Source organism: Oxyura jamaicensis, chromosome 5 (assembly GCF_011077185.1).
Source record: "Oxyura jamaicensis isolate SHBP4307 breed ruddy duck chromosome 5, BPBGC_Ojam_1.0, whole genome shotgun sequence".
NCBI lineage: Eukaryota > Metazoa > Chordata > Aves > Anseriformes > Anatidae > Oxyura > Oxyura jamaicensis.
In genome coordinates this window covers 50,618,391-50,642,622 of record NC_048897.1, presented here as the reverse complement: position 1 = coordinate 50,642,622, position 24,232 = coordinate 50,618,391, and the positions used below count along the sequence as shown (strand labels likewise).

Below are 24,232 nucleotides of genomic sequence, written 5' to 3'. Positions count from 1 at the left end.
ACAAGGGCAGGAATTGCAAGATCAAGCCGTGAAGGGGTTGTGCATGAGTCACAGCAGTGTCACTCCAGTGAAGCTGCCCACCAGGCAACACTGGAAAACACAGAACACGCAGGAGCCTCTGGTCTGACCAGAACAAGGTATTTCAGGAGGTTCAGAGCTAAGCCTGAAGGAAGCAAAAATCTCTCCCCTAAACTGTGGCTAGGAAAGGCACCCCCCTTTCCTTCTCTTCAAAGGAAGCTTCACTTGCATCAAAGGAAGCCATCACAACCTGCTGCTGAGGGTGGCCCAAATCAGCATGTCCCTGTCACACTTCTGTCTCAAGGGAGATGCACGTTGTAGATGTGTTACGTACTGCATCACACTGGTCAGGAGACTTTTGCTTCTCTCAACTCCTCACTTCTCAGTCAAGACCGGTTTGAGGGTGGGGAGGAATTTCACTGGCAAGTTCACCAGATGAGTCAGGCTGTTAATAAAGTCCGTTCCCTTTGCTATGAGTCATTCTCTAGTCTCGTCTGCAAAACAAGAACAATGCAAGAGCCACTACTGAAGTTTTCAAGGATCTCTCCAATGCCTCATACCCTTTTATAAGTCTTTTCGTTTATCCTTGGAGGTACCGAGTTACAACAGCGTTCAGATTTCCAGCAGATGCAAGCGCCTAGGCCAGCACACTAACGTTGGCTTAAGCATACACGTTAGATGGCAAAAATCCCTCGTTACCACTTCTCATTGCGCAGTGTTGAACACTGCACAGAGCAGGCAAGTCAGTAAGAGCTATCTTTTTGTAGTTGTCAATAAAAACAGAAGCTAGTATCAAAGGAAGTTCATTCTCGCACAGTAACACCACGTCAAGTTGGCTTCCTCTGTTTATTTCAGTGCAGTCAGTACAGATCTTCCAGGTTAAAACCTCAGTCCAACGAGAAGCCCCAGCTGTAACGGCAAGGCTTTCTGCTGAGGGATTTGTATTACATTTGCTTAGTTTAAAATAGAGGTTAGTGGAAGAACGTGTGTACTTACACGAAGGTCATCATTGCAAGAAGAAGCCCGGTCAGGTATTTCTTAAAAATATAAGAACATGAGGTACTCATATATACACACTTTATATTTGCATAGCAGTAACGGGCATGCTCCTTGTGCACAAATATATCAGTTCAGGTAAGGGAATGCATAAGGAACAAGATGCGAGAGGAGGCTGAGGTTAACAGGCCAGATGTTCAAAGGAAGAGGTTAAGAGACTTTCACATGAAAAAGGAAAGAGAGAATGGGGTTTAGCTTGAAGGTACTTAAGGATGCAGCTCTCTGCTGAGTATCTAAAATAAATCGATGCCTACCTGACACACCGCAAGGAAAAGGTACTATCTGACCTTGAAATGCTTGTTCTAATTTCTACTGTTACAAAGCAAGTGATTGTTAAACACCAGGAAGGATCCCACAGGAAAGAATAATATGAATCAAACCTCGTCCCATCTGCTGATCAAGCACAGTTGATGTGCAGAATACTGGAGCCAAAGGGTGCGATAGAACCCTCACAACACTGACTGAATACGAAACAGTGCTTTGGGGTAGGAAACAGGTTGAGTCTCCCCCTCAGAGGTGCCCTCACATCGCAAATAGGGCAGAGGTGCAGCTGCTCTGGTAGGCATCTGTTACAGAAATCTTATCCCATCTCTTGTAGAAAGAACTCATGAGGTAAGAAAGGTCAAGACAGAAAAGCTTAGAGATGAACACTTTTCCAACTTGAAGTAGACAGGAAATACATGAAAGGATACAAAAATAGAAGTATTTCATGTTGGAGGCAGAATATGCAGTCACTGGATACAGCAGGAATAACCAGCGAACACACCACTACTACTATACAGCAATATTTACAGTGCACAGTGACTGCACCATAACACAGTTACAAAACATTTTAACAAGTTCCACTATAAAATACTACTGGTATTACACAAAACACAGTTCATGGGTTGCAGACTATTCTAAACATCCTCTGGTTTTTTCCCTTATGCAACTTACACATTTTGCATTTCAAGTCAAGTCATTTCTCCCCAGAGGAAGGAAGAGGAGAAAATACAATAAGGTCACTGAACGTTTCAGCTGCTGCAAGCTTCTGGGCTTTGTTCTTGACTGGAGTGAAGGGCAGCTCACCATCCAGCATCGGCTGCGAGAGAAATCAGTGTGAAGTAAGCATTGAAGCCGCAGTTATCTGCTTTACAAACCAGCACTGCAAGAACAGAAGATAAGCTAACAGCAAATTCCTCTCCCTAATGGCACCTGTGAGAACAGCAGACCAACAGGAATTACTGACAGGCAACTGCTTACTTCTGTCAGGTGCCTGCCTGCTTGGAAGGCCACACAACCATCAAAGTACAAAAATGAGCAGAAATTGCTTTTGATAAGACAGGAGAAGCACACAGTTCTCTTGCATCGCAGTCAGTACTGCGGACACATCACAGGTTCAGAACACGTGAAGCACAGATCTGCCAGGAAGATCTGAAACGTTCCTGAAAACTACAGCAATTTAGTGGATGTAAAAATACTGAAATGAGCTTGCTTTTAGGTGGTATTTTGAACTGCGGCTCTTGCTTTGAAAAAGTAATTTATCACTGTGGGTACCAGCGTAAGAAGTAAGGAATTCTGCAAATTTATTTCCAGACATAACATAAATGAATAGGCGGTCCACATTTTGAAGACACTCATTACTTCAAGCAGTAAGCTATATTTTAGAGAGGGTTTTTTTCCCCATGCAAAACCAAGGAAGCTGTACAGCCAAGTTCTTTTAACAATTTGGAAGGCAAATGCTTTTGCCTGGCGAATATTAATTCTGGCTGTAAAAGATAATGCTAAAGAAAAGGGATGGAATAAGTCTTGAAAACTCCAGCAAGAAACTGGAAGGAAAAGGCCAGGCAGCTCGTTATATTTACGAGGAAATCCACAAGAGATGTAATTTAAATGATCAATCTAATGAGATCGGGCATTCTTTCTGTGACAAATGTCTCAATTCATCCTACAGTCAACACGTGCAACAAGGAATGAATGTGAGCCAGTACAGGAATTGTGGCCTGAATCTATTAGAATAAGTTGCATGAACTGACTTGATAACATCATTTTCCAGGGTTTCATTTATTTCATGTACTAACTGATTCTGCAGCAAAGGTTAACAGTATTGTAAGAAGCAGATCATTATAGTCAAACTTAAGGGTTAACTTACCGTATCAAAAGGATTTCCATCAATGGATGTCAAATCACTACAAAAAACATCTGAAAAAAAAATGCTTAAGGTTAGCCTGATACTGCTAAAGCTGAAAAAAGTTCTGTTTTCTGTGTTTATCGAAGGAAAATCTAAATGGTCTGCACTTGCTTTTACTGCAAGCCTTTTATATCAGCTTTCTGCTTCACATATCACAGGGAAACTGCAAAGAAAAACCAGGGGAACTGTTTGCTCACATGCAAAGCACGAGTAAGGCATGCTAGCTGATGTAGGTTTTGCTACGAGCATGCCTAGATTAACCAAGCTACAATGACAGTGCTTTCAAAGCATAATATTTAGACCATCAAAACTTTAGATTAAACATAACCACAAGTTAAACATTAACAGCAGCATTAAGATACGCACCTGTTGGATGTATTTTTGGTTCTCCATACTGAGCTAAGTTAGTCTCTGTGCAGGTATCCTCCTTCTCTGGGCTGTCCATGACGATATCTTGTCCCTGTTGTTCTGGAGCCGATAGTTCCATCTCTTCCATGCCATCCATTACTTTTAACTCACTGTTAGAATTTTCCAGCACCTGAAAAACACAAATTAACTGTTCCTAATCCTCTGTGAGACTAAGATGCCAGCTGTATTTGCTTCCCAGAGAGCCAAAAAGAAAGCATTAGTGAAATCAGAAGGACATGAAGCAGTTTGAATGACAGTGGGAAGCTTTATTTTCTGTTTCGTCTGCTGTAAAAGGCAGTTTGTCAGCTTTTGGATGCAGAAAGCACAAAGGTAAAAAGTAGCCAGGATATTCAAGGGATGTGAGCTTACAGAAACCAGCACATCTGAGTTGTGTTAAGCCAGATCCATACACCTAATATTCAGATTTTCTAGACAAATCAGGAGAGGGTGGGTTTGAACTCCAGTCTGTACAAAAGAGGCAGAACAATGCTGGTAGCTTAACACTGATTTATTTCATGTGGACCATTTCCCAAACACCCCTGTAAACTTGCTGTCATCTTAAAGAGGGTACAGAGGAAGTTCTTCCACATGAGAAAATGATTTTGAACTTGAAGTGCCAAAAGCATTCTGAGGATGTTCCCTAATGAGACTTTACCTGAAGGAAAACCCTATCAGAAATACTGATTGTGAAAAAATCCCTATGTAGTGGCATCACTAACAAGCAATTTCTCACGTGACATGGAAAGGACGAAGCGAAAGGAACAGAAGCAAATTTGTAACTGCGATTTTTTAAAAATACAGATATGTATGCACATGCATGGGTGCATGCATATGTATGAATAAAGCCTGCTGTAGCCTTGCATAGATCCAAGCAATCAAAAATTAAGATCCTACATCTCCAACAAGTGGTGCTGAAGGATGACTAACTCCAAAGCACTGGCCTGCACTGAGTAGCACAGTACTGCCTAAATTATGGAGGCCCCATTCCAGCTTAATGATTTTTTTTTTTTAAACTTAAAAAAGGAGTCTACAGGCATCTCAGGTCATCCACTTCTGCACTGATACTTGTATTGCTAACAGTGCTCTTGCTATACCTTTAAACGGTGGAACAACCTAATGGTCTGTTATGGCAACACAAAGACCCAGAGAGGTAGATAATATTGTTACTTTTAGTCAGGGAACCCAAATGCAAAAGCAGCCGACCCTACTGATGTCTACACTGAGAAGGAAAAAGTAACAGCCTGAAGAATACACAAGACTTCTTGATGAATATTGGATCAGACATCCCAGTGTCCAAAGCTAATAAAAAGAACTATTAAATGAGCAAGCCAGGTTTGGGCACCCTTATCCTGAGATAAAGGATATTTCCTGGCAGGAGTTCAGCTCAGGAAAACAGAACAACTAATGGACAAGCTTTGAACACAGAAGCCAAGTGCCCTCAGAGAAGCTCCAGGGGGGTTTCCTCTCGGTAAGTCTTCTCAGGTAACTTGAGCTGGCACAACAGACAGACCCGAAGCATCATGTTATGCCTATGCTGCTGACAGGAGGCAGTAATTCACAGTACTGATTGCAACACGCAGCTCCTCACACACATGGATCATTAATAATCAAACACTAAGATGTGCACCACTAAAAATGGTTTTGTTTTTATTTGGCTAGTATTAGAAGCTATTGAAAGCACATACATGAACTATGCATGACTTACCTTAGACCCCTCCGCTGCACCAGCAACAGGAATGGGTTCTTCTGCATCTAGGGAAACGCTGAAAGAAAAACAAAACTGTCTTCATTCTTCTCAATCATTTCCGAAGATTTTTACATACCCAACTGATGTTCAAATTAGTTCTGCAATTATGCTTGCTGGTTTGGCACTAGCCAGCTAGATAAAATTTTCTAGGCAAAAACTTCTACCCCAGCAATGAAATTACATTTGGACAAAAGCTCTTAACGCTTGCTTGAGGGAAGGAAAAGACACAACACCTTCATCCCTACCAAATTGGAAGGTAACACTTAATGGGCATTAGTATTAATTTTTCCAATTAAAACTGGAAAATTACTTATACATTAAGTTAAAGCTGCCTTAACATGTCTACCTTTGTTCAAGACAACCACTAGGGAGAGTTTTTCCAGTGGTAAATTGGTGCATATTCAAATTTTGTGCTGGGTGGAAGCCTTTGAGCGCTGGTGTTGTTTGTTTTGCAGTTGTGTCCTCAGTGTTACAAAGAGGAGAAGAATTGCTCTGCAAAGTTCTGCTGGGTGATCTTGGAGTTGCCAGATTTTCAGAAGTCTGCTGGGAAGATCTATGAGGTTTCTTTGAAAGCAAGTCTGGAAAAGAGCATTTCATGTTTCATTACTACAGCAGTTTCCAAAAGATGAAACTGTTAGGATTCTAGCTAGGAGCACACTGGTTTTTATGCTTAATTGTTGTTATAAAACGTTATATTATGATCTTATATACGATGCAAGCAGAAATTGAAAACAGTGACAAGAGCAGGTCTGTAAGTTAAAGCTACCTTCACTCCAACTAAGCAATTTGGTAATTACCATCCCTTCACAAAACCTGAAATAACGAGATTGGCTGTTCTTATTAAGAAATACATATGGTGAAAGCCACTGTCATGAATTTCAATATTCTGCATTAGGTAGTTCTGATAGAATTAAAAAGACAGATTCGGAATTGATTTTTATAGAATTCTGTAATTGTTCAGAGTTGCTCAAAGCTTTTCAGATCTCCTCTACTAACTGGAAGCATCCTAAAAGATCGCTAGCCTTGTGAAGAGAAAATCTACCTAAATTGCGAAATTCAGTCCTCTTCTGAACTATAAATATGGGAGAAGCAGAACAGCTCTCAAAGAATCAAGGATTGCTGAAAATACTAGCTTCACAGATTTAAGTAAGATAGATGCTGAAAATAAGGTTGTATTTGGATTGTCTGCTCAAGAAAAGCGTTAGACTGCTTTTATAGCAGATGGGAATATATGGCAACTTTGTTGAACATGAATACTGATCACAGATATATTGTATTTCATCTCTGAAGACAGTAGTGAAAGATTTACTACACAAAAATTCCAATTCACATCTTTCAAATAAAGGTCATCAGCCTGCACTGACTTTGATGAATGGGTTGTCAGCTAAGCCTGAAGCTCAGATTAAAACTCCATTGCTAAACACATTCTAAAAAAGAATACCACAAAACACCCTCTTTTACCTCTGAGTCTAAGCAGGGATTCCATGTTGCCATAATTGCTTAAAGCAGTACAGTCATATAGAACAGTTTACTTTCGTTTCCTGATGTAACTGACTGTTAGCTGAAACATGAGTTGTGCCCAGAACAGGAACTGTATCCAGTATAAATAGCATAATTCCTTCCCAGTGAGCTTGGTTCAAATTTTTTCATTTTTTTCAGGTCATAGAAATTATGGTTAAGCTCCACTTACCTGGAAAGTTTTTCACAGGGCTTTCAATTCTGAAAAATCCTGCTTCAAAAACCACTTTTTCTACCTCTGGCAGCTTATTTTGATGTGTACAATCAGCAGCTCCATCATTCTTCATTTTGTCCCTCATCGCTGCTTTTACAGCAGCAAGTCGGTTCCGGGCAGCAGTTCTTCCAGCTGCTCCCAGCTTTGGTTTAGACACCCCATTTGGAGCAGTCTTTTTCTGAAATTGAAAGTCAAGGTCTCATTTGGAAGCTTCAGACAGAGGTAACTGCATATGAACATCATCAACACAGCTGCTGGCCACACGGACAGCAGCAGGCAACAGCATTGCAGGACACAAGATCTCTGTTCATCTCCAGAATACCACTGAGTGCCATTCATTGGTTAAGGTCAGGTTTTGAGGACAATTCTAACTATTTCTCATACCACGTCTGCAGTTCATTAATACTTGTTGTAACTTCTTTAAATTTTTTTTAGTGTTTCTAGTTAATGCTTTTGAGAAGAGTGGGATACAGGGACTCCTAGTGGCAGGGAAATAAAGTAACTGCAAGGCAGACACTTGTCAACCAGAAAAGTCTCTCCTGGCACTCAGTTTTTCAAGTTCTGTGTCTTGCATCATCTGTATGGTTCTGACATTTCTAGTCAGTTCACCCAGACCACACTTCCTCTGGTTTCATGCATCTGGAGTTTCTTATTGACCACCATATATTTTTTTTATGATTAGTTGAGCAGTCTCAAGGAACTGTACAGAGTTTAGGCAGTATGAATATGATTCTTGATCTTCAATCGTTAGAAACAGTTACAGATTTGGAACCAAAGTCAATAAAATAGCTTACCTTGGGGCTTATTTTGCAATAATCAATAACTTATTTTGGATAGCGTCAGATCCATTTATGCTTAGAGAATTAGTCGTTTAACACTACCCATGATCTTGTTTTAATGACAACGGATATAATTCAGCACTCAGTGCTTAAAACTGTCAGGCCCTGCCAAATTCCTCTGTAGCAGTTTTATCAGTTAAGTCAGTGCCAACGCCAGTGGCTCAGAGGAAATTTTACATCTGAAGGGTAATTTCTGTTCCAGATTCTTCCTAGTAAGACTTACTAGCAAAGAGCCCAATGACTTCAAGAGCCATTAATTCTTAATCTTACCATCCAAAAGAGGCAACTAATATCACAATCACCAACTGTAAGCACATGTGGGAGACAAGGAAAAAGGGTGTACCTTGAGATTAATTTGACTGAATATATGTAGATGATCATGGTCAAATAAAGACGACAGATGAATAATGCCTTAGAAGGAACTTGCATTTAAGAAGAGTACTCATTATTGCAATAGCTTACAAATTATTTTAACTATCTCAACACACTTGCATCTTGATGCTTTAGGCTCTATTCATACCTTGACAATTTCTTTGCTTGGGACATCAAGTGATTGCCACTCATTGTCTTGAAGCATCTTCAGATTATCAAACTTTTTATTCACATCTTCAATCTATTGGAAATCCCAGAAAAATCCACAGTTAATTCACAAGACTTACCAGATTTACAAAAAAATGTATAATGAACGTAGATAACAATTTAAGCATCATGCATTTCAGTACTTTTGCTTTAAATACAGAAGCAAACTAAACCTCCATCCAACACTAACCATGGAATATTCTCATGCAGTTGACAGAATGGTTATGCTATCATACACGAGATCCAGGTCTCATTTCTTCAAAGTCAGTAGCAGAGGTATAGAATGACTCAGCACGATCTAATACATATAGTGGCAATCCTGGGGTACACATAATGGTATCGTGGGGCTGCATTAGGCAAGGCATTGCCAGCAGGCTGGGGGAGGCAATCCCTCCTCTCTACTGTGCGCTGGTGAAGCTGCACCTGGAGAACTGCATCCAGTTTAGGGCTCCCAGGTACAAGAGACGTGGACATACTGGAGAGAGTCCAGGTAAGGCCACAAAGATTTGGAGTGTGTCTCCTATGAGGAGAAGAAAAAAGAGCTGGGACTGTCCAGCCTGGAAAAGAAGAGGCTCAAGAGAATCTCAGTCTTTAAATACTTGAAAGGAGGGTGCAGAGAGGATGAAGCCAGGCTCTTTTCAGTGGTGCCCAGCACTAGGACAAGTGGCAGTGTGCACAGCGTGGAACAAACAAGGTTCCCTCTGGACTTCAGGAAAAACTTTTCACTGTGAAGGTGACTGAGCGCTGGCACAGGTTACCCAGAGCAGTTCTGAAGTCTCCCTCCTTGGAGATCTTCAAAAGCTTTCTGGACATGGGATCCTGAGCAGCCTGCTCTGGGTGTCCCTACTTAAGCAGGGAGATTGGACCAGGTGGCCTCCAGAGGTCCCTTCCAACCTCAACCATTCTGTGATTCTGGGGGATAATGAAAGAGCTGGTTTACAACCTGAAACAGTGCTCACATTTAAGGAATGCCAAAGAGTACCTCACATAGGTTGTTACACTAAACCAGCTTGAGTCTTCCATTGTTTAGGAGATGCCTCACGCAAGCTCGTTTGCCCCTTTTAAGCTGCTGGCTTGAACAGCTTCCTGATGCAGTCTGCACTTGTGACATCCAGTGGCTACAGACAAACTAGTTCTGCAGCATTACCTTCTCCCTTACTGGTGCTCAGTGCAACAGCCTTGTTTTCCTTCAGCTTTGTAACGGAGACACTTGCCTTATTTACTAGGAAGGCCAATACAAGGCTTGTTCATAGCAGGTCTGTCACTGAAGGAACAAGTCCTTTACATCATCCCCCAAAATGCAAAAGACAAAGATTGAATGCAAAGTAGGGCATTCAATCAAGTTAGCAGCTCTGTCACTCCATGTTTATCTGTGGGAAAAGGTGGGGATGCACAGGAGAAACAAACTGCCCCCAGAGATGCAGTAAGGACAGGAAAACCCTCTTTTTCAAATTACTGGTTCTAAAAATGTTCTCCTCGGTATCTGTGATCTTCAAGAAGCAGATCAAACCCATATGCTTCCTTGAGGGAATTCAAGACCTACAACTAGGACCCTAACATTAAATTAAATGCAAAGATGGATTTATTACAAGTTCCTTTGGTTAATGCTGCTATACAAAAAACTGCCAAGACATTTTGAACATTCAGAATATTATACTTCCTTCTGAAACCAGCAGAAACATTAGAGAGATGGTTTTCTACCACCCAGCTCTCCTTTAAAATGTTGTTATAGTTTCTGCATTATTGGCATACTGAAGAATAGAACCACTACTTTCAGGTGAGTTCCAGGAGTAGCTCCCAGCTTGTGGTCCTGGTGGACACTGACCAACTCCTCACTCCAAACCAGAATGAGATCTGGCTACATGCTTTCATTCCAGAAAAAAGGTCCACAAGCCACAAGATGACAACAGGCAAACTGGTCCATGAATTATAAACCGTAGTATAACATCAGGTACTATGCACTATTAAAAAGTATTAAACAAGGACCTGCTTTTTTTTTTAAATATACTGGAAAAAAAAAACAGATTTTGTATTTTCAAATGAATAGTTTCAATCCATTGCTTGTTAATTATCCCCATCTTATTTATCTATTCTAGTAGATTAACATCCAAGTACATACCTGAAAGTAAATCATATCCCAAAATCCATCCAGGTCTGTGCAGGTTGTTTCTTTTTCACCCCGTTTGAATTCACAGTTATCCACCAATCCTTCAAACTGCTTAAACCTTTCTGCTATCAGCAGTCTTGTCTGACCAACTGTTGTGCGAATGAGATCTTTAGCTGATAGTAACAGAAAACAAAAGAAAGTATAACTTGGAATAACCCATCATTTCACAATGGAGGTAAATAAGTACCTGAAGAGTTCAGAATCTATTTTTTCACCTATTTTGAACTGTTCAGACCTGCAATACAATCAGTCTGGAGCATAGCTATCCATTCAACGTCTCTAAGCTTGCTTCTGTCAAAGAAACTTTACCAACTCAAAGCCTTTAAGGCAAAAAAAAAAAAAACTGACAAGTCAACCATTTTCTTAAATAAAACGAGTTACCAAAACAGCGCTTTTTACAGTTCAGTCTTACCATCCTCTGGAATGTCCAGCTCAAGTTTTCCATCCCACTGAAGGCACTGAGACATCAGCCTCTCTGTCTCGGACCGAAGAATGTTTCTAAAAATAAACAGTGAAAAATATTTTTTGGAGAATATTTGGAGAATAACTGTTGATTATTGCTATCCTTTCACTTTCAGTGAAGCTAGGCAGTCTTTGAGCGGAACCCATCAGATTGTTTTAATTTGCTGACTAGCTGAGATGCAATTTATTTTTTACCGCTTTCAGGTTTGTATTCCTTAGGACAAGGCATTAGCCTCCAGAATTTCATATTCTTTACTTGCACTAACAATACAAAAGGAAAGACAGGAGTGAGTATCTACTGAGGTTGCTGGTGACAGACACCAACCACTATAAACTGTTTACAAGATGTTGTATTACTCATGTTAAGGACTTCAGAAAGGGCAACAGTGAAGGAAAACAAAAAGACACAAACCTGAAGTAGGGCACATCATGCTCTTGCTCTCTTGTATCTTCAGTCTTTGTTTCAAGTGCTCTCATATCTGTAGAGACAGGAATTATTTCATTTGATCTCTGAATGGAAGTCTTCTCATCTGAGTCTCTTGCTGAAAAATGATAAAAGCACTTATTCAGAATTTGGTGAAAACTAAAAAAACATTAAAATGTTAATCCAAATGTGAACTTCATACCTTGTTCTCCTTTCAGACTTGTAGTGATCTGCTGCTCTTGAGGATCTTTAACAAAAGGTGAAATTTGACTTTTTGAATCAGGCTCTTGTTCCCAGAAAAATCTAGTTTTACTGGATTTTTCAACTATATTACTGGAAACAAACAAACAAAAAAAGAGGTATGCTTAGAGTTAAGACACACTGAGAAACTGACCTCTAACATTGCCAAACACATAAGACTGACAAATTTGGAAGACTACCTTCCATTCAATGACAGACAACATGAGCTGTTAGTATTAGAATAGACACATCTGTGCACAGATACCTATGGCACAGTCCCTCATACATGGAGCTGCCCTACTTCTAAACCACAGGCAGGATTATGCATTATATAGCTTGTTTTGCTGGTATATTATGCCCACTTTTGATTCAGCAACAGCAGTGATCAGGTGTTCCAACATCAGAACAATTTGTTACATGTGTAATCTCCCTACAGAAGGATCACCTTTTCTGTAGCATCACAAAGGTTCACCTATATTTATAAAGCCACTTATATTTTAGGCCACTAGAAGTACGAATCTTACACTGGAGATTTTGAAAAATCCCAGAAGGCGTTAGGTGTCAAAAAGGCATTTGCTCTAGAAGGAGTCATGGGTGTAACTTTGTAGGTTGTTAATCCATCTAATGGCTGAAACACAAAGTTTTGAGGTGCAAAGGAGCGCGTTCTGGGTCTCCCTGGAGCAGAATTGTTCTTCTTTTCTTCAGAGGTCTGTTCCTGTTTAAGTTCTGATGCTGAGCATGTCACTGGATCCAGCTGAGCATTTTCATTCGCTTTATGTTCAAAAGGAATTACCTGCACAAATAGAGAAAGTGAACACTATGTATCAAATCAATGAGTGTGAGTATAGGAACAGGCTGAATTATAACATCAGAAAGCCATCAGGAAGGGAACGATTTCAGGTAATTTGCTTTCTACAACAGCATGCATGTACAGAAGTCTTGATTTACCATAAGCCCAACTGGCTTTTGAAAACTGCAAATCATTTTTGCAGCAGGGGTAGCACTCGACCATGAGGAATGCAACAATCCACTGAAGGGGCTAGAGTAGCAGAACGCCTGGCCTACCAGAGCTGCAATTAAAATTAGCAAATGCTTGCTCCCACTGCTAAAAAAAAAAAAATGCTTTAATGTGATAAGCTCCTCAAGAGCTGAGTTACTGGCTCCAATTGAGACTAGGTCTGTTGAATAATCACAGTTTATACACATATCCAAAGACTGAAGAACAAGCTAAAGAAGGCTGATAGCTGAGGAATGCAGTCCAAGACAAAGAGAATACAAGTGCAGCTAGGACTACAGAAGGTTGTTCAAAGAGGAGAAAGAGTTAATCAAAGTTAATCAATAAGTTGAGTCCACATTCCTATGAGATGAGTGACTAGACAATCATACAGAACACATTTCTGAGATACCTACACTGAGATACTGTTAGCTCAAACCAGCCAAAAGACTTCAGACTGTTTTTTCAAGAAAATATGCATCTTCAATCTGTTGGAAATCTTGTTATGCTTTAAAAACCCTTGCTTGGAATGTAAGCTTTGAATTAAAATGTTAACAGATTTGTGACAAGATGACTGAGGTTACAGCAAGGGTTTACAAACTGGCAGCACAAAGTAACTCCTGCTTGCAAAAAAGTACTAACTTGAACCAGGATCTAAGTGTCTTTTACCTCCTGACAACACTTGTGCGTGACTGCACCAGCTTTAAGACAATCCTAGAGCACAGCTACATTGCTGAAATAGGACTGGGGATGGGAGGTGTGGAGGGTACACTAAGTGAGGGGGGGAATAACAGTTTAAGGAAGGAGAAAATAGAGATGATTCTTGCACAGGACTGTCAAAGCATGAATACTAAGCAAATTGTTTAGCAACCTGGGTTGGAGGGCTATGATGAATTCAAATACTGTGTTCTTTATGCTGAGGCAAAAAAAAAGTTAAGTTCCCTTTGTCAGTGCTATAACAAAAGCAACTACCTTTAATTATAATAAATCTTGCAAGGAAAAATATTCTCAGATATGTTCTTGGTGGTTCAAAGCCTGAAAGTGCATTTAATTCTCAGCTTCTAAAGTTTTGTATTATTACTTGAGCATCAAAAGGATACATTCAGAGTATGTTACAAAAAGGAATGAATTGCACAAAACTACACGCAGCAGATAAAACCAGCAAACTGAGCAGGCCTTTTTTTCTTTAGGTAGTTGAAATATCACCTCTAAGATGTTATGTAAGACCTCTAATTTAAATTCATGGTCCAAAAACTTGAGGATTAGTAAACAAGCCATCCAAACAAGCAAATCAAATTTGGTCTTAAGTTTTAAAAGTAAGACAAAATAAATACTTACAGCTTCTTTCCAAAATGTAGTTTATTAGTGAACTTCCTATTACCTATATGCCTGAGTACAACCATATTTAAGCCACAGTTTCACTACCATTTGTTACTCTTAAATCAGTTTTACTGCTTTTCCATTTCAAATATTAAATGACCTACCTCCATGACACCAGGTTTGACTGCTTTTTTCTGCTTTGCTACATTTGCTGTCTTCCTCTGTGGCTGGTTACCTAGAGAGAGAGAAAATCTAGAAGGTCAAAAGGCATCTGATTAAGGCAACTGCTCACTGATCTTTTCAGAAGATTGACATAAAAGTCTGGTGGTTAAAGACAGGGAGAGATTGTTTTGCTTGTCAAGTAAGTGGCTAGAGGGCAGATGCCTAATTGCAAGAGTTCATTCAAAAGAAAACCTGAACTCAGATTGAACAGCCTGTTAAGAGATGTATCACCAGGAGAGGAAAATGGAGTCATTAAGCCATTAGTCTTTAGATGTTTTCATACACTAAAAGAGTTGGCTTCATTTCCTTAAAGGCTGGAGAAACACTTCTAAGTCAGTTTGAGCTCAGATTTTGAATTTATTTTTGGTATACAACTTCCACAGGAAGATTGAAACCAACACTATTGCAGCTGTACTTTCAGCCTTCTGTCATATAATACAAGGGACACTGCAAAACGTTCTGGAGAACACCCTGAGGACAAGTAATATTGCTAAAAGTTTCCTCTAGTTTAGTAAACAAACATGAATGAAGAAAAATTCCTGACTTGAAGAACATAGGATCTCAGTTCTTCCAGAGGCATCTGTTCCTGATCTTATTAATCACATGTCCTTAAACAGTGATACACCAAACTGGCAAATCTTTCCCAGCTCTGTTTTCATTCTTTCAGTCTGTAATTACCATGTGCATATTGATGCTCCACACTGATGGATTTTACGGGAAACTGTCCAATGTTAGTTTCAACATCTTGATTCCAATATTCCAATAGAGCTCCAGATGAGATTTGAAGTGATCGAGTATTTAGTCCTTTTCTTACATGACAATTTGGCATGATTTACATATGGTCTGTCTTTTCCAGGGAGACAACTACAGACCAGGGTAGTGAGCTAAGACAGTTCAGAGCAAGCTGATATGCATCTCTACAGCAAAGAGTGTCCTAGATAAACAAGATCCTAAAGACAAAACTGTCTCTAGCGTATCATTTGCCAATATGTTTAGCAGCAGCACATAAACATAAGCGTTGTTTCCAGTGTTCACTTACGCAGTACTGGGCAGGACATCTCTTTACAGCACACTCTGTCAAATACTTATATATCAGCTACACAAGCAAGCCTGTATTTCCTGCCTCACTTACCAGCAGTAGCAGTAGTTTTCAGCATCTGCCTAGCTGCAGAGGAGGCTGCTCTGGTGATTCTTACATTTGGGGCTGTCTGGACTGCAGTCTGCAACACTAAGAAATATTAATTCCAGAGATAAGCTTTCTAAGGAGCTGTATTCAAGCAATATAATAGAAAGCTTCAGATTTGTAAAAATCCAAGTTGTACCAGCAATTATCAGTTGCATTAGTTTGCCAGAATCATCAGGAGAGATTTTTTTTTTTTGTCAGTTCCATGCAAACAGAGCTAAACATGATCAATCCAGCTCAGCCTTGGCATCAAGGCAATGATCTGCAGGATACTGACAGAAGGTGGTTTTGTTGCACAATAGTACTTCCAGGATCCTGATAACATCAATGTACCAGTGTGCTAAATGATACATACAAAGCTTAAGAATCCCTTCTCAGTGTTCACTGCTATCATCGACAAATTCAACAGTTCCATTATGATGCTCTGGTCATTACATGAAAGTATTCTAAGGTTGCATTTCATAAAGTATTCTTTAATTTGACTCATCTCCGAATGATGATCCTTGTGGGTCCCTTCCAACTAGCTATATTCTAGTCCATATTTTTATTAAATATGACTCAGGTTCATATACTATTACACATCTTAGTAACTGACATCTTTGTGTTTCAGTACTGTTTCTGATTTCCTTATTTCCTTCAAAAATTATATTCACTTGCACAAATTAACAAGTTCTTCATTTCATTCTCTGCCTTCCTTTATCTGCCTGAAATCTAGTGGCCCCACTTGGTTGCTGTTAATGATATTTATTTTATTTGTATTTTTTAAATGTCATTCTACTTGCCACATAATTACTGCTTGACAAGTTGGGAAGAAATTACTAGATAAATAACTATAACATCTGATTTATCCAAATGTTCACTTCCCTGACATTTTCCTACTAATGTTTAAATACATACAACGCATATTCTTGATTCAACAAAAAGCATTCTCGAGTCTAGTGGATGATTTTTCAAAAATTAAATGTTTCAATTGTTATACCAAACACTGATAATGGATTTTCTCAATATTCACTGAAGGTGTGAATGAAATTTATTTAAGTAGACATCTGCTGCTTGCTGATTTAATTACTTCAGTGATATGAAATTCATTTCACCCTGAATTATGGAATATCATTGTTAACATAAGCATTCTACGTGACTTAGCATTATCAACTTAAGGCACGGACATCAGTGTGCAACCAGAAAGAATTTATAATCAAAGGCATTTTATTTGCTTAAACAAACGTGGCATTTTTTCCCCTCTTTTTCACTGTTTTCTCCATAAATGTGTGGAATCATCACATAGGAAGTCCAACAACTAGACGCATACAGAAGGGGCTGTTGTAAAGTATGAAAATGTAAGGCTGTACTTATTTATTGGAGCAAGCAATCACGCATTTAGTCAGTTACATTAGTGTGTATCAGATGTTTGGGCTCTTAGCTCCTACATTATATGCTAATATGCTCTACCAGCAGGCTATTCTTCTCTAGATTTTTTCCCATGTTCAATGAAACTTGCATGACTTGGAGAACAGAAACAATGGCTTAATCTGCTGTATGGATCCACATTTCACTCTAAATATTTACAGCTTATATAATCAACTATTTTTCAGATTAGTCACCATAACAAAAAATCATATTTTAATTGCGCCAACTACCCCTCATCTTTCCAGGTGAAGCCATTTGATATAACAGCAGCTGCATGTGCTATTTTTCTCAGAGGCAAACTGGAAGCTCTGCACAAGTCTAGCTGCGGAGGCAGCGAGCAGTCATACAATTCTACTTACTGATTTTTGTCTTTTCCCTTCGCTAGGCTGAATCATCAGTAACCAGAACTGCATTAAGTAACCTGCATTCCATTTCCCCTGGCCTATAGAGGCAACAAGCACATGCAATACTTAGAGCCACACGCTTAATAGTCTAGCAGCAGCTGCCCTTGTTGCAGCTGGTAGGAACGGTCATCCTAAAAACTTCCTTGTTCCCTAAACCCCCAAATTAACTGTGGATCTCTCCCAGAGATGTTCAACACCTCACTCCCATAACACGACAATTGACTCAGAAGAATGAAACAGCAGTGCCCTTGCAGATTCAGATGGAAGGAGCATTCTACTTTCATACCTTTCCCTTTTTCTGCCATTTTGTCTGTACTCTTCTGTTTACATCCTGCCTGTGTAGGGCGCACGCTATGCCCGTTGGCACAGACCTGCAAAAGAAGATTGCATTTTATGAAGCATCGGACTTCCAGAAATGAAGTAGTCCAACTTCTTTCCTCATCTTTCTATCCTAGCCTCCAGTAAAACAAACGGCCAAGTAATTTGGCACAAAGAGCTTTAAAGAGTAAAGAGAAGTTAAAGATAACTGAAACAGCTCATTTTAGACATGTGTTAACTTGTTATCCAACTAATTAGGAATTCACAAAAAGAATTAAGAAAATTTAAGAAACTGTTTAGTTTACTTTGAAAGTAGGTGCTAATTACTGCCCCAAGTTAGTTTGTATTATGTGATTTATGTGATTTAAAAGCCGCTTTTCTGAAAGATTCAGTATCAACTCAGTTCTCCCTTCATATAATTATGACTGGAAATCTTCCAAATGCATTCAAGTTGCGTAAGACAAGATTGCTAGATTCAAATTATAGCTTTTTACAGATTACTGCAGGTGAAATTCCTCAAACTACTTTTTTTGTACAAGTAATATCAAAAGAGACTGCCAAGATTCACAGTGAAGTGTGCCAACGCTGAAGTGATTCCAACTTTGAGCAGTAAAGATTAATCGTGAGTGATGCCTACAGTAACAGCATCTCAACAACACATACCTCCATTTGCAAGGTTTTTAGGCCTTAAAATTAAATGGAAATTCGTACAACTGCTATATGTTGTCTTTGAATTTTAGCCACTGGTTTTACTCATTTGTATTACGGACCATAGTATGGAAAACATAAAGCAAAAACCCTCTAACATATAAAATTCTTCCCCTTACTAAAGCATACAGCTCCACGTCCAGCTTGTTGAAAATAATGTATGCAAGACCACTATTACTGAATTTACTAATGTGAGATGAAACGTTCTACAGATTTAAAAGCTTGAATATAATTTCATCTTTATGAAATTAAGATGCCAAATTAGCAAAAATAAATAGGGTTTCAACAGCTTTGTGCACCAGATCTGTCACTGTGTAGACTCCATGAAGTCAGACTAATAGGTCTGATGGGTAACTCAGTCTCACATCTTTAAACAAGTAGATAAATAAGGTGACATTACACGCAATAATGTTTTTAGGTTGAATTTTAAAAACAAGCGTTCTTTCCTACTGGGAGAATAAAACATACAAAACTTATAACAAGTTTTTAAAATGTAGTCAATTTGCTGGGGTACCTTCAACTTTTTGAAGCTAGAATGTGATGTAGGAAAAGAATTGACTTTTTATAATCTGCATTCATCACACATTTTCTGTATTCATGAGAGAGTCACTGGTTCTCCAAGCCAGAAGTATTTAACTCATTACTGTCTCCACTCTCATTTGTATTCCTTGCTGACTATTTAGGTGCCTGTGCACTCAAGAGTCAAAACGGATCAAGTTTGTGATTTGAAAAACAGATAGACTAAACACCGGTCAATATTTCATATGGAAAAAGGGATCTGGAAGATCAGTACACTTCCCTTTGGTTTGTACCGACCTAATCAAACTCTCTGTAGTTCAGTTCAACACAGTGCTCAAACCAGCACAAAAAAAAAGTCTACCAGCTTGCTGAAAGCTTTTCTGACCTAATTTGTCATTCTCACAGGGAAAACCTGCTTGGAGACAGCACTCCATGTCAGAATACAACTCGGAATTATGGCCTAAAGGATAATTACATCGTTTTCTGCAAGATTCACTTAGGTTTTATATAAGAGACAAACCGTGGAAGGCTTAGATGTTGTTGGTATCACAGCTTTTTCTGCTTGGTTCTTGGCCTTTGATCGAGTAATCCTCCCAGAGAAAGCAGGAGCTGCCTGGAAACGTTCCCAAGGAAACAAAGAGTTAACTACGCCTTCCTCCCTCTGCCATCACTGCTAGAGTGAGCAAGAAGCTTAAGGATAAGCAGCAACATGCCTGTGCACTTAAGAGTCAAAATGAATCAAGTTTGCGATTTGAAAAACTTAGTCAGATGGACTAAATACCGGTTACCAGTTCTAAAATAACTTGGCTATTTCATTTGCAGATGAACTGCTGTAATTTCTGAGCTGAGAACACAGAGAAAGCCACAAATCAACACACCATTTATATTATGTCCTGCTTTGTTTACAAAAAGAAGGAAATGACTCCCTTATTGTTCCTTATTATATTTACAAAGTCTTTATATTATAAAAGGTTTAATTCACATAACTTGCATGAAGTTTTGTATACAAACAGAAACCGTAACATTGGATAGTACATAAGCTTCATTTAGATATTTAATATTACTCTTATTACCTGCTCCCTTGGCTTCACTGTCACAGGTTCTTCAGGAACAAGTGAAAGAAATCCAGGTGCGGTAGGTCTGTACAACCCAACTTTAAACACGCCCTTTTTTGCTTTCTCTCTTTGCTCTCTTAGCTTTCGAAGTTCCTTTTCTTCTTTATAGCGTTGAAGCATTTCCTTGCGGTCATTAATCCTCTTGGTGGCTGCATCTGTAGGTTGTTCTGAAGCAAAGATGAAGACAGGGATATTACACAATACCGTAGACATTTTTCAGTCAAGTCAAAGTCAGAAAATATGTTGGAAAAGTGCATTTTTTTCCCCAAATTACAAGAGGAACATACTAGGCCAGCAAGTAGAAGACTCTGAAGTACATGCCTACAATTTTCAGTTAAAGACTTATAAATACATGTGATCTATCGCCTTGCTAAAACCTTAAAGTATCTGCATCGTTTTAGCCATTCCCACAAGGAAACTAGCAAATTTAAGAATAAAATTAGAACATGCATTATCCATTGCTGAGCATACTTTAAGCACGTGACAGATACCAGTAACATGTGGATGAGATTATAGGTCAGCTTCATTCACTTCTTGAACAAAGCAATCATTAAGAGACTTCTCATTGAATATTAATAGCCAAATGCATTTCTTCTTTGTCCGCTGCAGACAAACCACAGTAAAGGCTAATTCATACCACTGGGGCCATCAAGGAAGGTAAAGCTGTATCAAGACCATTTGCTCGACAGTTAGAAGAACTGGCAGTCATTTGTTTTTAAATCTTAAACCGTTCCTTCAAATTAAGATGTGAACCTCACTTTGGCTCCTGGGATAACATTAAAAATTTCTTTAAGTGAATTTCATAACAATTTTTAAAAAGCTTTAACAATTTTTAAAGCTTTACTTACTCTGTTTCACGCTGCTGTTCTCTTGAGAGCACATTTCACTTGTCTCATTTCGCTGAGAGATTCCTCTGTCTTTCGATAACTGAACATTGACATCTGCCAATCCAAACTGTCTGCCCTTCTCAAACAACTTGTGTCTGTTCTCCTTCTGAAGCACCGATTTTCTGCGCGCAACTTTTGTTCTGATGGTTTCTGTACTCAAATCCTTTTTGTATCGACTGGCAAACTGGGATGTAGCAGCCATCTTGATTATCCTGGACAAAAAAATCATAATGATTAGGAAAAAAAGCTGTAATGGTTTGTTTTGCCCTTTTTATTAGGGTTTACATGTAATGAACAAAGAGAGCTCTGGGTTCTTCATTTCTGCATGTGTACCAGAGAAAACACAAATAATGATTTCAGCATGGCTCCTCATTATTTGCTTTATGTATTTGAGGGGCTCATTTGTTTATTAAGCTGTCAACAAATCTGCCAAAATTAGTAGGGAAGGCTTTGTCACTGCCAGGGACTGGCCGGCTAGTCTGTTTCCAACACAGATGTTTTTCACGTTAAGGAGACAAGCAAGTGAATGACAAGGCTGCAGGACAATACTTGGAAGCAACATTGCCACTGAGCGTTTAGATTATACCCTATCTGATGGCAAGGCATTTTTGTCCTGCATCAGAGTGCTTGGCTCTGTTTCCTCGCTGAGTTTCCAGGATGCAACTGTAACACAATAGCGTTTATTTCAAGCAGGATTTCTCCCTACTTTTTTAACCTGAGGAAGACCTGATGAAAACATCAGTTGGTCTGTACATGTTGTGCTAATAGGGACACAAAAAGCTCCAGTATTTGCTACCAGTATGTCAAGCCAAAAACAAACACCAGAGACCTAACTGAAAACCTGAACGTCAGGAAAAACAGAATACCAAAATAAGCAGAAACAAACAACGATGTACTCTTAAATTATATATACCTCCTGAAAAAGCACGGAGAGAATCTGAACTACCCTAAGAAGGAAAACAAAGTCTGTATTCTGGAGCTGGCAGCAGCAGCCCCTTGCGCCCAACTTCATGGCAGTATTCACGTACCGAGTAACTTGCACAGCACCAACAGCACTTCCACAGCCATCTGGGAGGGCTTGGAATAGATGCTGGAGACTACGTATGAGTCAGAAACCTAAATGGGTATATTTTAGTTTTTTCTCCCAATAAGCTTAGTGGTGCAGGAGAGCAAAACGGCGAGGAAGAATAAATGATCAAATGGGAATAAAAGCAAAACTCAGCTTAAAGTACTCAGATCAGAGGCTGAATCTCTTCCACACAGTCTTGGAAGAGCTGGTGCACATCAGTGTCACCTGATTTGTTAATATCAAGCATGTTACATCTCATCTTTCACTTCACGTTCCAACTTTCAGAAATTCATTAAAGATGTTAGATAATTAACAACGATTGCAAATGATGAGACTAACTACTGTAGCTCATAAGTCACATTTATCTCGCTTAACAGGTAAGTGTTTAAGGAAGTTTAAATCCTGAGCTTCTCCAATAATCATCTTTGGACTGATCTTGTTAGTCGTTCCCGTGGCGTTACGGAAAACCATTAAGAAAAGTTGAAGGCAGTATTTTGCTACCATCTACCTCCTAGAAGCAGATCTCTTGTGCCTACTGAAAGAAAATTGTTCCTAAAAGCAGCAGCTAACATTAAGTCTCCACACTCATCCTCTGTGGTGTTGAAGTTAACACTTAAGGAATTGAGAGGTCTGGCTAAGAAGTTTATCCTCACTGAAAGAGCATTTCTTCCAAGTGAAAGTCTGCCATTGTTTCCATCTCCCCACTTCTGAGCTAAGATAATATTAGGTGTGCCACTCCTAGAAGCTCCAAGAGCCATCTCTCCACTGTCACATTATTTATTGTTTGATTCCTTCTCAGAACTGTGACAGCTAGCAAGCTTCTTAAGGAGTTCATCTCAGCCAGGAGTGGGCTTTGTTAAAATCAAAATGATTATTTTTCCTCACCTCTTCCTTTGGTTTTTCTGAAGCAGTTTACAGGTCGGGTCCCTCCAATCACTAGGCAAAGAAAGGGGAGCAGAGGAGGAGATGCTGTCCAAATGTTCAATGATCAGTTGACAAAGCTTCTGCCTGACCTGTTCTAAATCTTGGAGCCCCCAGATCTCCAACAACTTGTGGGCCAAGTTCCCTGTGCCTGGGGCTCCTTTATGTTCTCTATACACAGCAACAGACCTAGATTGCATGCACAATGTTTAATTCAGTGCCTCAGTAAAAGTTAATATGCCTTAACCACAGAACAGGTGGTGTTACAAATCAGGCAAGCTTACAGAAAGCTGTGTTAGCCTTATACTTCAATAAGCATTTTAACACTCTACCTTCTATTTTAAAGAGCATTTTTCTAGCTGTTGTAGCACATGTCCACCTAAGCCTTTCTGCCATGAATAAGCACCAAGAGCAAGTAATCTACTTTTGAGTAAGTAGCACGACAGAGGAATTAATCAGGAACTTGAAGTATAAAGTAAGCAGAGATAGAGAAAAGAGCTTCCCCTCAATTGTAACACAAAAGTATCACCCCCAGATTTTGATTTTTTTTTTTTTTTTTTTTTTTGGAGTAGCACCTTGTCCAAGCAGGACTTGGATAATAACTAGCATTTAAATCGGCATAAAGGCAAGGCAAGGCAAGATTAACAGCAGGAAGGGACAGAGCTTTATGTAAAGGGAAAGACTTAGAAACAGTTAATTCACACGAGTTAAATTACTGCTGAAGAAGCACAGGGCTGACTTGTGGAGGAGACGGAGAGGGAAACCTCCTGGGAGAGGGGTCCCGGACCTCACGGCAAGCCCCTCACAGCCCCCCCAAAGCCCCTAACAACCGCCCCCCCCCCCCCCCATACGCATTTGCCCGGCCGCGGCCTCCGGCCCGCCCTTACCTGCCCGGCCTCAGCGCCCCGCTCCCCGCGGCCTCCCCGCTCACTTTCAAATCTCACCTCCCGACGCTCATTGGCCAGCCCCGGCCCATCCGCGGGATCTCATTGGTCAGCCCCCAACGGCCAGTCGGTGGGGGGAACCTACCTCGCGGAGCGGGATGTTTATTGGTCGCTGCCGGAGTTGTGCTTGATCCTCATTGGTTGTCAGGCGGAGCGGGGGTGGGGCTCCGGTGGGAGGGAGGAGGTGAGGGGTTGCCGCGATGAGCTCTAAGATGGCGGTGGCCTGAGGAGGCCTGGGGGGGGTGGCGGGGTCCTGTCAGCGGGTCCCGCGATGCAGAAACGCCTTCCTGAGGGAGGGGAGGGCCGCTGGGGGTCAGAGAGATGCGGTCGGTGTAAAAAATGAGGACAAATCTTGGGTTGTGCTGAGTTGCGTCAGGGC

At 40.0% G+C, this 24,232-nt stretch overlaps 1 protein-coding gene across 2 annotated transcripts; it reads right to left on the bottom strand.

Moving 5' to 3' along the window:
* Positions 1–1,083: 1,083 nt before the first annotated feature.
* DLGAP5 (DLG associated protein 5) lies at positions 1,084–23,950 on the bottom strand. Of its 2 annotated transcripts, none has more exons than XM_035329033.1 (19): positions 23,854–23,950; positions 20,881–21,131; positions 19,991–20,199; positions 19,438–19,530; positions 17,659–17,743; positions 15,511–15,606; positions 14,321–14,391; positions 12,367–12,635; positions 11,805–11,935; positions 11,591–11,720; positions 11,129–11,214; positions 10,669–10,829; positions 8,491–8,583; positions 7,090–7,309; positions 5,746–5,977; positions 5,358–5,415; positions 3,611–3,782; positions 3,206–3,255; positions 1,084–2,155 (listed from the first exon to the last, which is right to left on the bottom strand). In XM_035329033.1, exons 1-19 carry the CDS (start codon positions 23,883–23,885, stop codon positions 2,033–2,035), a joined length of 2,562 nt encoding a protein of 853 aa, XP_035184924.1. In that variant the 5' UTR covers positions 23,886–23,950; the 3' UTR covers positions 1,084–2,032. The 2 variants fall into 2 exon arrangements, with proteins under 2 accessions (XP_035184924.1, XP_035184926.1); XM_035329035.1 differs by having other exon boundaries at positions 23,797–23,872.
* Positions 23,951–24,232: the final 282 nt, after the last annotated feature.

Excerpts from the sequence above, each read along its gene's own strand:
- DLGAP5 (XM_035329033.1), bottom strand. The coding sequence starts at position 23,885 with ATGGGCCGGGGCTGGCCAATGAGCGTCGGGAG. Across the intron at positions 20,200-20,880 it reads GAACAGCAGCGTGAAACAGA|AACAACCTACAGATGCAGCC; the intron begins GTAAGTAAAGCT and ends TCTTTGCTTCAG. Across the intron at positions 5,416-5,745 it reads AGTGGTTGTCTTGAACAAAG|CGTTTCCCTAGATGCAGAAG; the intron begins GTAGACATGTTA and ends TTTTTCTTTCAG.